The sequence below is a fragment of the Hemiscyllium ocellatum genome, chromosome 12, assembly GCF_020745735.1.
Source record: "Hemiscyllium ocellatum isolate sHemOce1 chromosome 12, sHemOce1.pat.X.cur, whole genome shotgun sequence".
NCBI classification, from domain to species: domain Eukaryota; kingdom Metazoa; phylum Chordata; class Chondrichthyes; order Orectolobiformes; family Hemiscylliidae; genus Hemiscyllium; species Hemiscyllium ocellatum.
In genome coordinates this window covers 28,650,006-28,663,783 of record NC_083412.1, presented here as the reverse complement: position 1 = coordinate 28,663,783, position 13,778 = coordinate 28,650,006, and the positions used below count along the sequence as shown (strand labels likewise).

Sequence of the window (13,778 nt, the reverse complement as noted above, 5' to 3'; positions counted from 1 at the left end):
ATGACACCAAAATTGGAGGTGTAGTGGACAGCAAAGAAAGTTTTCTCAGAGTACATTGAGATCTTGATCAGAAGGGCCAATGAGCCAAGGAGTGGCAGATGGAGTTTGGTAATTTAGATAAATGTGAGGTGCAGCATTTCAAGGTAAATCAGAGCAGGACTTATACACTTAATAATAAAGCCCTGGGGAGTGTTGCTAAGCAAAAAGACCTGGGAGTGCAGGTTTATAGTTCCTTGAAAGTGGACAGTCCGGTAGATAGGATAGTGAAGAAGGTGTTTGGTTTGCTTTCCTTTATTGGTCAGAACATTGATATAGGAGTTGGGGGGTTATGTTGTGGCTGTGCAGGACATTGGTTAGATCACTGTTGAAATATTGTGTGCAGTTATCATCTCTCTTCTATCGGAAGGATGCTGTAAAACTTGAGTGTTCAGGAAAGTTTTGCAAGAATGTTGCCAGGGTTGGAGGATTTGAGCTACAGGGAGAGGTTGAATAGGCTGGGGCTGTTTTCCATGGAGTGTTGGAGGCTGAGGGGTGACATTATAGAGGTTTATAAAATCATGAGGGGCATGGATAGGATAAATAGACTTGGCCGGGGGAGTTCAGAAGTAGAGGGCATAGGTTTAGGGTGAGAGGGAAAAGTCAGAAAAGGGGCAACTTTTTCAAACAGAGGGTGATGCATGTATGAAATGGGCTGCCTGAGGAAGTGGTGGAGTCTAGTATAATGACAACATTTAAAAGGCACCTGGATGGGTATATGAAAAGGAAGGACATAGAGAGATGTGAACTAAGTGCTGGCAAATGGGACTAGATTAATTTGAGATGTCTAGTCAGCATGGACGAGTTAGACCAAAGGTCTGTTTCTGTGATGTACATCTCTATGACTATGACTCTAAATATTGTTTTTGTCTCGCAATCACATGTGCTTTCGTGAAAGGTTTCCTCTATAATGCATGTCATGAAATTGCAAATGCATTTACAAAAATGCATTAATAATCTTGTAACAGAGTATTTTGGAACATGCCCCTTCTGGTTTATTATTATTTAATTTAGTTTTTAATAAGGATATTGACAGTTTTTGGAAACTAACTAACCCAATGAAAAAATTAAATTAATTACTGTGTACATTCAATATTATAAAAGCTTTACCTTATGATTAGCTAAGCAATTCAATTCCCCTTGTCTACAATTTATTCTTAATCAAGTGAGGGAAATAAATGCAATGAATACAAATTTTAATGGTTGGCCTCAATTTGTTTTATTGAATTTCAAAGGGGCCAGTTTAAAATTAATGGAGACAAATGTTGTGCCAGATCCAAAACAGATTTTGTGACCATTGAATGAGTTAGGGTTCAGTCTGCGAAAGGATTTGATAGGAAAGACAAACTGCTAGGACTGGTAAACTCATCAGCTTCAGTTCTCTGAACCAATGAAACAATTAAATTCGGGCAGCCACTCCTGATTTCTGCTCAGAGTGTTATTGCATGGGTAAATGCTCAGCTTCAGTCATGATGCATCATTGGACAGCTATGTGAGCTGGGAGACAAATCTGTGTTATTGCCTCATAAGTGTTCAGTCTTATTTCTGGAACTACTCTAGTGCTAATTGCTCAATTACACTGGGAAACATGGAATTTAATGCTCTAATAGGCTTGTTTGATGTCATGTTTCTTGATTTCATGCCGATGCATCCTCTTGGGATGGCGAGTTGCATTAAGATGTCCTATACAAATATCGATTCTTGTGCAAATAAAATATTTCCATCTTGGATTTTAAAACTATCTTTTAATTCTTTTTGTTCTTTCCTCCTGCATTTTAGCTGCTGGATCAACAATGACACAACATTCTATGTTGCCGCAGTTGGGTATTTCTGTATAATGTTCCTTGTGAACCTTAGCATGTTTATTGTAGTGTTGACTCAACTCTGTCAAATAAAAAGCAAGAAGCACCATCGGAATGCACAGAAGAGTGTGTTCCGAGACATGAGAAGTGTGGCTGGCCTCACCTTCTTACTTGGAATCACATGGGGATTTGCCTTCTTCGCATGGGGCCCAGTAAACCTTCCATTTATGTACCTCTTCGCCATCTTCAACACTCTGCAAGGTACCAACTTCCATTCGTTTTAGTGCCTCGATTGAAGGAAGACCTCTTGGAAATTAAGAAACAATTCCATTCTTTTCTGTTTAATTTGTGCAGGAACCTTTATCTTCATTTTCCATTGTGCAATCAAAGAAAATGTCCAGAAAGAGTGGAGGAGACATTTGTGCTGTGGCAAGTTGACGTTGCCTGAATATTCAGGTGAGATAATGTTTAAAACCAGGCGCACATTCACAGTTATATGTCAGTGCTCCTCAACCAACCCCCAGTTGGATGGGCCCCTCAGTGGAATGGTGTATCACTGTGTGATTGAATATGCTATGTAACCTCAGTTTCCCAAGCATAGGAAGGGCATTTTATTTTGTCACTTCATACAAAAGTCCAACTACCTCAAGTATCAAACTAGGCAATGGTTACAGAATTCACCAATGAGGTAAAAATTGGGACTCCTAGATTAAAACACAATGCCAGGCCTTACATACAACTCTTTCTCTAACTGCCTGATATTTATGAGATTTTTTTCGCCCTGTGAAAGAGCTAAATCCATTAGCTCCTAGGGTGAACTATGCAGGAGCCAGATACTTCTTTTAAAAAAAACTACATGCATAAAAAAAACCTTCATGCAAATGAGAAGATCTATTTCATGGTAGTCAATCCACTTGCCATGTTTAACACTCATTTATTTAGTAAAGTATTGAATAGCACTCATCTAACACACAGTTTGCCAGAACATTTTGGCCATTTGAGGCTAACCCTAGAAAGTGAAATGAGCAACTGGTTGATTAGTTGCTGCCCAGGAACTCAGTGTAAATAGAAACATTAGCGTACCTCCACGTCTGTCTTCCAAATTTAAAATTTCTTACCTCAGACTCTTCAAAATGCAAATACTGAAAATCTAAATCGAAGAAACCTTTTCGATAAAGCAGCAGGTCAGTTGGTGTCTAAGCCTATGTTTTATTCAGCTCAAATGCTATGGGTTTATTTTTCATGGGCTTTACCTGGTATATCAAGACAGTAATTGTCTCAGTCTTCAGTCTATCAAGGAATCAAAGGTGTAATGTTGAACCAGAATAATAATGTAAAACACTATAGCAATTTATCCATCCATTAGACACTGTTCTCAATGCCTTAGTAGGTGATGGGATCATTATTGCAAATTTCAGACCAGTCTCCAAAGGCAAATTACTCTGATAAAAATTAGCATAGTTTTTTAAGAAAAGGGAATGGGAAGCATTTCACAAATTATCTTGTGGTAAAGCGAGGATACATGTTTTAAAAGGACACTGTTCTTTGTCCTACAGATTGGAGCATAACAGCAACAAACAACACAAAGAAGCTGCAATCTCGAGTCCAAGGCATGTCTCTATCCTCAACTTCCAACAACTCCTTACAGTCCACCTCCCCGCTTTATCCAGCCCGCGACTACTCCTGTCACCCCAATGTAAATGGTGAGGATAACCCGTAAGATAAATACATATCTAAAGCTATTTGAGTAAGATTTAATAAAATAACAGGCATCAGCTTGCTGATTTGATAGTCATGCTATAACCTTGGAAGCAATGCCAGAAAGGGTAGTGCAATTGTAGCTTTCAAAAGAGAATTAGGTATGTACATGAGAAGGAAAGTTATTGCAGGGGTGACAAGGAAAGAGCAGGGAAGTGGAACTATTCAAGTAGTCTCTTCAAAATGACGACAGACAAAAATGAGATCATACATCCCTACAGTGCAGTTTTTCAAGACTTTTTTGAAGACTCACCCCCCATGAACCAACATTTCCCATGGCTAACCCACCTGACCTCTCCATGGCAATTTAGTATGGAAAATCCACCCAACCTGAACTACTTTGGATTGCGAGAGGGAACCAATACAGTCACTGGGAGAATGTGCAATCTCCACCCAGACAGTTGCCAGAGGCTGGAATCGAACCTGGGTCCCTGATGCTGTGAGTTAACAGTGCTAACCATTGAGCCACCATGACATCATGTATTGAATGGGCTTCCTCCTGCACTGCTATAATTCTTTAATTATAATTCAGATTCCAATGCTATATTGTCAGTTGCTTCACTCTAATGATACAGGTACACAATCCTTTATCCAAAACCCTTGGGGCCAGCTAGTTGTGGAATTTTTCGGATTTTGGAATAAGTGACAGTTTATCAGTGATATTTTTTAAAAAACTCTTACCGAACAGCAGACACACCTAGAACATAGAACATAGAACATAGAAGGATACAGCGCAGTACAGGCCCTTCGGCCCTCGATGTTGCGCCGACCGAGTCCTACCTAACCTATACTAGCCCAATAACTTCCAAATGCCTATCCAATGCCCGCTTAAATGAACATAAAGAAGGAGAGTTCACCACTGATACGGGCAGGGCATTCCATGAACTCACAACCCGCTGTGTGAAGAATCTACCCCTAACATCTGTCCTATACCTACCACCCCTTAATTTAAAGCTATGTCCCCTAGTAACACCTGACTCCATTAGCGGTAAAAGGTTCTTAGTATCTACCCTATCTAAACCCCTAATCATCTTATACACTTCTATCAGATCTCCCCTAAACCTTCTCTTCTCCAATGAGAACAGCCCCAAGTGCCTCAGCCTTTCCTCATAAGATTTTCCTACCATTCCAGGCAACATCCTGGTAAACCTCCTCTGCACTCGTTCTAAAGCTTCCACATCCTTCCTATAGTATGGCGACCAAAACTGCACACAATACTCCAGATGAGGCCTCACCAGAGTCTTATACAACTGCAACATGACCTCAGGACTCCGGAACTCAATTCCTCTGCCAATAAAGCCCAGTACACCATATGCCTTCCTCACAGCACTATTTACCTGGGTGGCAACTTTCAGAGATCTGTGTACATAGACACCAAGATCCCTCTGCTCATCCACACTACCAAGTAGCCTACCATTAGCCCAGTAATCCATCATCTTGTTATTCCTACCAAAGTGAACGACTTCGCACTTAGCTACATTGAATTCCATTTGCCACATTTCCGCCCAGCTCTGCAACTTATCTATATCCCGCTGTAACCTACCACTTCCTTCCTCACTATCCACAACTCCACGACTTTCATGTCATCCGCAAACTTGCTTACCCAGCTTTCAAGTCCTTCCTCTAGATCATTTATAAAGATAACAAAAGCAATGGTCCCAAAACAGATCCTTGTGGTACACCGCTAGTAACTGCGCTCCAAGATGAACATAATCCATCAACTACTACCCTCTGTCTCCTTCCAGCCAGCCAATTCCTAATCCAAACCTCTAATGTATCCTCAATGCCATACCTCCGAAGTTTTAGCATTAGCCTACCATGGGGAACCTTATCGAACGCCTTACTAAAATCCATATACACAACATCTACTGCTTTACCCTCATCCACTTCCTTAGTCACCTTCTCAAAGAACTCAATAAGGTTTGTGAGGCACGACCTGCCCTTCACAAAACCATGCTGGCTATCCCTGATCACGTTATTCCTACCCAGATGTTCATAAATCTTATCCCTTGTGAGTACTAAGAGCCCTTGTGAGTACTAAGAGCACTGAGACAGAATTGACGCCTGCCACGCTGCCATGTCACATCTGAGTGATGTGGATCGAGTTTGTGTGGAGTTGGGTTAACTGTTTGCATGCCAAATAACCTTGTTATAGAGAAAAAAATTTCACGAGAAAGCTTTGGATTTCGGAGCTTTGCGGATTTCGGGATTTCAGATAAAGGATTATGTACCTGTAATAGGACGAGCATCGGAAGGGCCAAAACCATTTTATCTTTCCTTTGCTACACTAATTCCCAATATTGAAGATATTGTGTTAAATTTGTCATTGCTTAAAAGTCTTGTAAATGAGTTTTCAAAACAAACCATGGAGCTAGGTGTTCTGTTTGCCTGGGATGGTTGGAGTGGGGGAGGGGGTGTTTGGGGGCAATTAAAACAGCCAAGTGAGAAATAACCTACTCTGGTTGGAGCCAGTTCAATGACAAGGCAACAAATACCTTTGGTCAGGTTCTGTCTGGCATGGATTTTGCTGAGGTTAGTGGGTGAGAATGGACTTGGGCATAGGACCCAAAGCATCCCCACCTCTTTGCTGTAACCAACCATCATCAGGCTATGCACAGACTATTGGCTCGTGTGTTTCAGACAGTTGAGAATAGCTCCACTATCAGACACTTCAAACAAATGGGCTGTAACTTGCCCAAAACCTCAATGTGTTGCTCAGCAGGTCAGTTGGTGTCTAAGCCTATGTTTTATTCAGCTCAAATGCTATGGGTTTATTTTTCATGGGCTTTACCTGTACATCCTGGTTTTCCTCAAGGGAAATGGAGAACCTTAATGTTTGATATTTTACATGAATTCTCTGCCACTGTGACAATTTCCCAGGGTGTTAATGTAAACATCATTTTCTATTCAAACTATGCAAGCAGACAAAACACATCAGAACAAAATATAGTTTGCAGTTTCTGATTTAAAAACCCAAAGGTTATAAACATAAAAGAAAATGTATTGCTTCCATTACCATGCATTTATAAACCAGTTATTCAAAATAACCATGCCAGTGTATTGGGTGAATTCACTGTTCTGTTCAGTTCACCATTCATTTGGTCTCATTAATTGAGCTACGTAAAGATTGAACTATTGTTCAGCATTATTGTTGGTGGGTCTGGATTGGTTTAGTTGCTATTAATTAGGTTAATAAAATCTGATAGATCAAATTTTCCCAATGGAAAACTGCAGCAATTAATACTACTTTACTGTAGAAATAAACAAAAAAAAGGCCCAGTTTTAAGACAGCTCTTTGCGAAAATAGAACAAATTCTTATTGCTACAAGATCCCCTATGGTTGAAGTATTCAAATCAGCTGGACTTGTACCACATGCATCCACTTCGAACAATCATTTTCAATCTGTTGTTGAAACCTTCACAGACCATACCCCCCTGAATTACTTTCTCAGTTTGTGGACATCTGAAGTTCCTATCACCTTCCAAAACCAGAGGTCAATGCATCAGCATGGCAATTGATGTACACAGCACAGCTGTTTGCATGTTAAATTTCTTAAAGATTTAGCTGAAGTTCAACAGTAACATTACAGTTTCGAGTGTAGAGATCTGGGTACAAATCCCACTCCAAATACTTAAGCACAAATACAAGGCTGATGTTTCGGTGCAACAGTGAGGAAATGCAGTATCAACAATACAGTCTTACAGATAAGACATTAAACCCATGTGCAGTTTGCTATCTCAGGGAAGCATAAAACTCCCAATGCACTACTTGAAGAAGAGTAGTCAAGATTAGAGTGGTGCTGAAAAAGCATAGCAGGTCAGGCAACATCCAAGGAGTAGGAAAATCAATGTTTCGCAAAAGCTCGTCATCAGGAATGATGCAGTTGATGCCATGGGAATTCCCTGGAAATTGGAATACTCTGATGGGTACTTCCTTGTGTCATGAACCCATTGAACAAGGCTCTGCAGAATGTAAAGAGTTCCACATTATGTTATGATTAAAATTGTCCAAGGTGATTTTAGAGAATTAAGAAAGTACTCGAATTCCTGTGTTCAAATTGGTTCTATGGTAATGGGAATATCTGTGCCTTTGACTGTAATGTGTAATACGTGCACACAACACAAATTAATGGGTAAAGTTTTAGCATGAAAATATGTTTTAAATATGGGCTTATAAGAAGTGTCAAATATTAATCATGTTCTCATTTATTCCAGTCTTTTATTTTGTGATACTAATTTACTTGTTGCAGGCGTGATGCAATTGTCTCATTACAAATACTTTTCGCTTCTGATTCCATTTCTATAGGTGCTAGGCTGTAAAGTTGCAACCTCACATCCCTCAAGCATGTAAGTTCATCTACTTTGCCTGGATTTAATAATAATTTTAGGATTACTGTAGAGAAAGTGCCTGATATCCTTCCAGAAGTCATTAGATTGGAATTTTAACATTGAAATGTAAATACATAGTTGTGAAAGTAATACTTCAAAATTCACCCTCCAGTCATTTGATCAGGCTTTTCAAAAACTGAATAAAAATGTTGTTTGACCAAACACATGTCTAGCTGGCTGAGCACTGTCCTTTAGAAAGTATGTCCTTAAAATTTAGATTCTTTAGGATTTTTAAAAAAAAATCATTTATGCGATCTAGGCATCATTGGCCAAACCAATATTTATTGCCCATCCCTAGTTAAGTTCATTGCTGTGGATCTGGAGTCACATCTAGTCCAAACCGTTTCCTTCTCTGAAGGTTATAAGTGAACCAAATGGGTTTTTTTTCCCGACAATCAACAATGGCTTCATGGTCATTATTAGACTCCTAATTTCAGATATTTGTTGAATTCAAATGGTGATCTGTCATGGCAGGATTCAAACCCAGATCCACAGAACATTACCAGGATCTCTGGATTAACAGTCTGGCAACAATGCCACTAGGTCATCACTTCCTCACTGAAAATAATCACTTCTAAAAGAATCAAGGATTGTGCTCAAGTAAAAATTCTTCAAGGTTGTGATTTGCCGAACAATATTCAGTAAATAAATGCAGTTTGAGTGAGTTCACGGTTTTATAAACCAGAAAGGGTCAGTGCCATGGACTGGATCAGAATATTGGGAACAGTGACCTTGGCTATCAGGGAGAAAATCCACTGATTACTATCTCTGGTCTTTGACCAAAATGTTGAGGAGAGGGGATGGGTGCAGTCAGGATATGGCTCAGTGTTAATGTTACCCACATTTAGGAGTTTTATCACCATTAACTGCTGACATTCACTCAAGAAAAGTGGCACTTTGTAGAGGGCTGCTGGTGCATGTGACACTTGACCCAGCACAAGTCACAGTAGGTAAGGAGAGGCAAGAATGAAAATGGAGTTCAATGGGAGAGGCTAATTTCCAGTATTAAGAAAATGTGTTCATTATAATAATAATTTGAGCAGTCTCCACTATTATATTTGCCCAGTACAATACTGTATGGAGTCTCGGTTCATGTCAATAATATTTCCACACTTGTACAGATACATGAAATATACTAGCCTCTTATAACGATGGAGCAATGGAAATAGCAGGTAAATGCATTTGCTCAAATCGATAGAAATGAAAATGTGGTGAGATGTCAAAGCACAGTCAACAGATGATCACCCATCTAAAACAATCACCCAGTCACCATCTACCCCCAGCTCCATTATCTAAATTTTGACATAAGCCTGTTAGAAGTTAAGTGACAAAAGTAGATAGTTAACCTAAATGCTCTGGAATAGTGCACAAATGAAACAAAGCACAATTAGCATATGACAGTTTTTTTTAACTCTGCCTGCATTAACTTTAAGGTTTTTGGAACTAGACACATTTTAAAGTCATTTAACATGGTATAGTTCCATCCTTTCATATCTGCTACATTTCCTTGACTTCAGCTGTTACCTTTAAATGTATTAATAGTTGTCACCATATTAAATGTAATTTTACTGAAATCGGACTAAACTTTGTTAAAGAGGAAATGCAGTAAAAGGGAGGGGGTTTGTGATGTGACAGTGATGTAGCAGTCAATAGCTCCAAAATGATTTTGAATTTTTTTTATTGTTAGATGCTTATCAGCAAGTCGTCACGAGTGCCATCAAACTAATAGCAATTCAAAAAGCATTATAAAATTAGCATTAGATGAAACTGGGGAGGGACATAAATTTTAATCTTCCTTGCCCCCTCCACAACCATGCAGGAGATGGTGGGGATTTACTCCACAGAACCTGATTCTAACCTACCACAACAACATCAGTTCTAACTGCCGTGGGCTTCCTACATTTGCAAGTAACAGGTTTTGTGGAGGTCATTGAGTGATTATGATATGCTGATGAAACTTGGTTTCCTTGAATGCTGTGATTTTATCACTGGCCCCGGCTCTGATTGCCAAGACCTGTCCGCTAAATTGAAATGGGTGATGCTCAAAATGACATGATAATGTGTTTTAGAGTGTGCATGAGCGCGAGAGAGAGAGAGAGAGTAAAGCAGGAGAAACAGGCTGCTTCCTGACTCCCTCAAACAAATATTCTGTCATCTTTGGACAACACCCCATTTCTAAAACCAAAGATTGTACCCAGGCCATACACTCACCAAATCCCGAGTGATGATCTGACTCCATTGATCCCCAGCACTCCAGGTGCTGTTGACTGTGCCCGATGCCCTATGGTCTTCTACTGTTGGTTTTGCCATCCAGCAGCCATTGACTCTGATAACGTTTTGTTGGTAAATTTGATAGGATCTCTCCATTTCAGGTATTTCTTGGCTCAGCCCTCCCTTCTCTGTCAAAAATGAACCTACTTTCTTTACACTTTCCACCAAGTATTGGGGTCTGTGTACTAAATCAAACTGCATTACATAATAACACTCCCTGCATTATAAACTAATTCCATCTCAGCAGTGGCACACTGACAATATCTCAAATGACATGACCAAATAAATGTCAAATCAAGTGGTTACTAAACTAACAAATACTAACTCAATCTCTAAACAAACAGTGGCTTAAAAGTGGAGCAATATACTATTCATTAATCTGTGCCTTGTAAGGTTGCATATCTTTGATAAAATAAAGACATCAGATTCTGTCTAACGTACAACTATCTGTAATTTTATTTTCTTTTTCATTTAGGGACTTTCAGCTTGACTGCATTACGAACCCTCCTGATTTAAAGGACAAACGTTGAATGAGACAATATTCAACCACCCTGTCTGAAATGGAAACTAAGCAAACATTCACTTTCAGAAGTTCTTAAAAATACTTTAAAATCTCTAGATAGCTCAACTGTATCTACCTAATGTAACACAGAATTGAAGTTAATAGTATTTGCAAAACTAACAAATATACTTTGAAGGCCTGAGATCTGTTCTGCAAAGAAAATTTTGAAGTGAAGATTTGATTATATTGTTATGGTTAGAAATGTTTCTACATGATGAGCCCATGGATATGAAGATCATATAAATGTCAATGCAATATTATTTAAAACACAGCCTAATGCAGCTTGTATCAGTCGTAATGAAAATTTAGGCTAAAGATAAACCAGGTTTTCAGTAATTTATTGCAACTGATTTTATCGGAGTGATTGTTTTTACTGAAAAATGGCCTCTAGTGAAGTTGCTAATTTTCATTCAAGCTTTTCTGAGGTTGAACACAATTACAGATGTATTGCACAAGGTTTTAAATATATGTGAAGTTGATCATGTTATGATGTGATATTAAATTTATTTTATTGCCTGATATTTATTATTTTAAACCTGAGTTGAATGCCTGAAGAATTGAGTAGTATCTGTTTTCTAATAGTATATTGGAATATAATTAATTATGTAAAGCAATAGTGCAGCTATCAAGACATCCAAAACTCAATTGCTTTTTCTACAAGATCCACAGCATTCCTTGGCACAAAATATACCCTGTAGTGGCTTCCTTCAACGCAATAATGAACAAAGCCCAGGAGTAGAGACAATACATGAGAAACCAACCTTGTTAGCTTTGTGTTTGTTAATGGAAAATTGCCTTCATAACTTTCTATGCACTGGATTATTTGAAATTTAGGGTTGATTATCCAGATACCCAAATGCAAAACGCTAAATTATGAGTGACAGAGGATTATTATGTCCATTCTGAAACTTGTAATTAGCAATTACATATTTTTTCACATAATTTGGAATAACACAGCACAGACATCCCACTCAGACCCATAGCATCACTACCAGGGACACCATCACATAAACTGGCTAAAGAACTACAGCAGAAACTGAAACACCTGATCAGTGGATCCAGACACTCTATACAATCAACACAGGAATTCTTGGACTTCATCAGAAATATACACATAGACAAGGAAGAAACCATGGTCTCATTCGATGTAACGGCACTGTTCACCTCTATCGACAAAACCCTAGCCAGGGAAACAATAGCCAACCTGTTGGACATACAGAACAGACAACAGGACGTTGAACCTATCAACAAAGACGGCGTACTCAAACTACTGGACCTGTGCCTCACAATACACTTCACATTCAACAACGAAATATATGAACAAATAACAGCACACCCATGGGCTCACCCATCTCTGGACTCATAGCAGAAGCGATAATGCAAAGATTAGAACAAACAGTCTTACCGCAAATACAACCCAAACTCTGGGTCAGATATATGGATGACACCTTTGTAATCACTAAAAACACAGAAATAGAGAACACACACCGGATTATCAATGCCACACTCACAGGAATCAGATTCACTAGAGAGGAAGAAAAGGACAACCAACTCCCATTCCTAGACGTGATGGTACAGCGCACACCTAACTGAGAATTCAGCACAAAGGTATACAGGAAAGCCACACACACAGACTAAGTCCTGAACTACGAAAGCAACCACCCCAGCACATACAAAAGAAGTTGCATCAAGACACTGTTCAAAAGGGCCACAACACACTGCAGTACACCAGAACTGCAAAAAGAGGAAGAAGAACACCTATACAATGTATTCGCCAAAAACGGATAGCCCCGCAATTTCATCAACAGATGCCTAAGGGAAAGACAATGGAACGAGGACATACCGCAACCCAAAGGACTAGCCACACTATCATACATCAAGAGCATTTCCGAACTGACAGCCAGACTACTGCGATTACTAGGACTCATAACAGCACACAAACCAACAGCCACGCTCAGACAACAACTCACCAGAACGAAGGACCCGATACCCAGCATGAGCAAAACCAATGTAGTGTACAAAATCCCATGCAAGGACTGCACAAAGCACTACATAGGACAAATAGGAAGACAGCTAACGATCCGCATCCATGAACACCAACTAGCCACGAAACGACACGAACAGCTATCCTTAGTAGTCACACACTCAGATGACAAGCAACATGAATTTGACCAGTATACCACCACTATTATAGAACAAGCCGAACAGAGAACAGCCAGGGAATGCCTAGAGGCATGGCACTCATCCACAGATTCAATCAATAAGCACATCGAACTGGACCCAATATACCAATCACTGCAATGACAGCTGGAACTGACAACTGGAAGCGGCAGATTCAAACCACTACAAATGCTGGAGGAAAGATCACAGAAGCACTTCACAGGAGGCTCCCAAGCACTGAGGATGTCACCTAGACAGGGGACAAAACGTCTGCAACACAGATTCCCAGCTCAGTGAACAGAACCACGACAACAAGCACCCGAGCTACAAATCTTCTCCCAAACTTTGAACAGAATATGTACTTACATATGTATACTATAAAGTATGGTACCTTCAATATCATTCTATTAATTGGTGCCTATAAAACTATACTGGAAAACAATACATGAACTATATCGTTCTTTCAAGTGTGTTTTCTTCTGCAAGTATGGAGTGTTATCTTGGTTTATCATCTACACACGTGAAGAAAACATGACATAATTCAGTCCCACAATTGTAAATAGTTACATCAATGTTTGACATGTCATGTATATTGCAATAGTAAGACACTGCTTTTAAAAAAAATGCTATTTCCTTCATACATATGCAAGAATGTTAAAATGCAGAAAAGTCCTTTAATCCATGAAACCTACATTTGCACTATATCCTAGGCTTTCATTAGCAAGAGCAGTTAAATCTCCATGTGTCACAGATGGATCCACATTCACGTTATTCACCACTTTCATGGAATGGTATACCAC

At 39.3% G+C, this 13,778-nt stretch overlaps 1 protein-coding gene across 6 annotated transcripts in view; it reads left to right on the top strand.

Moving 5' to 3' along the window:
* The window catches only part of LOC132820996 (adhesion G-protein coupled receptor G2-like), a 199,843-nt gene extending 188,738 nt beyond the window's left edge, over positions 1-11,105 (top strand). For all 6 annotated transcript variants that reach the window (XM_060833455.1, XM_060833452.1, XM_060833453.1 and 3 more), the window contains 5 exons: positions 1,816-2,099; positions 2,193-2,294; positions 3,395-3,541; positions 7,903-7,943; positions 10,732-11,105. In XM_060833455.1, the coding sequence (XP_060689438.1) occupies positions 1,816-2,099; positions 2,193-2,294; positions 3,395-3,541; positions 7,903-7,916 (547 nt within the window). In that variant the 3' untranslated portion in view covers positions 7,917-7,943; positions 10,732-11,105. The remainder of the gene's footprint in view (positions 1-1,815; positions 2,100-2,192; positions 2,295-3,394; positions 3,542-7,902; positions 7,944-10,731) is intronic.
* Positions 11,106-13,778: the final 2,673 nt, after the last annotated feature.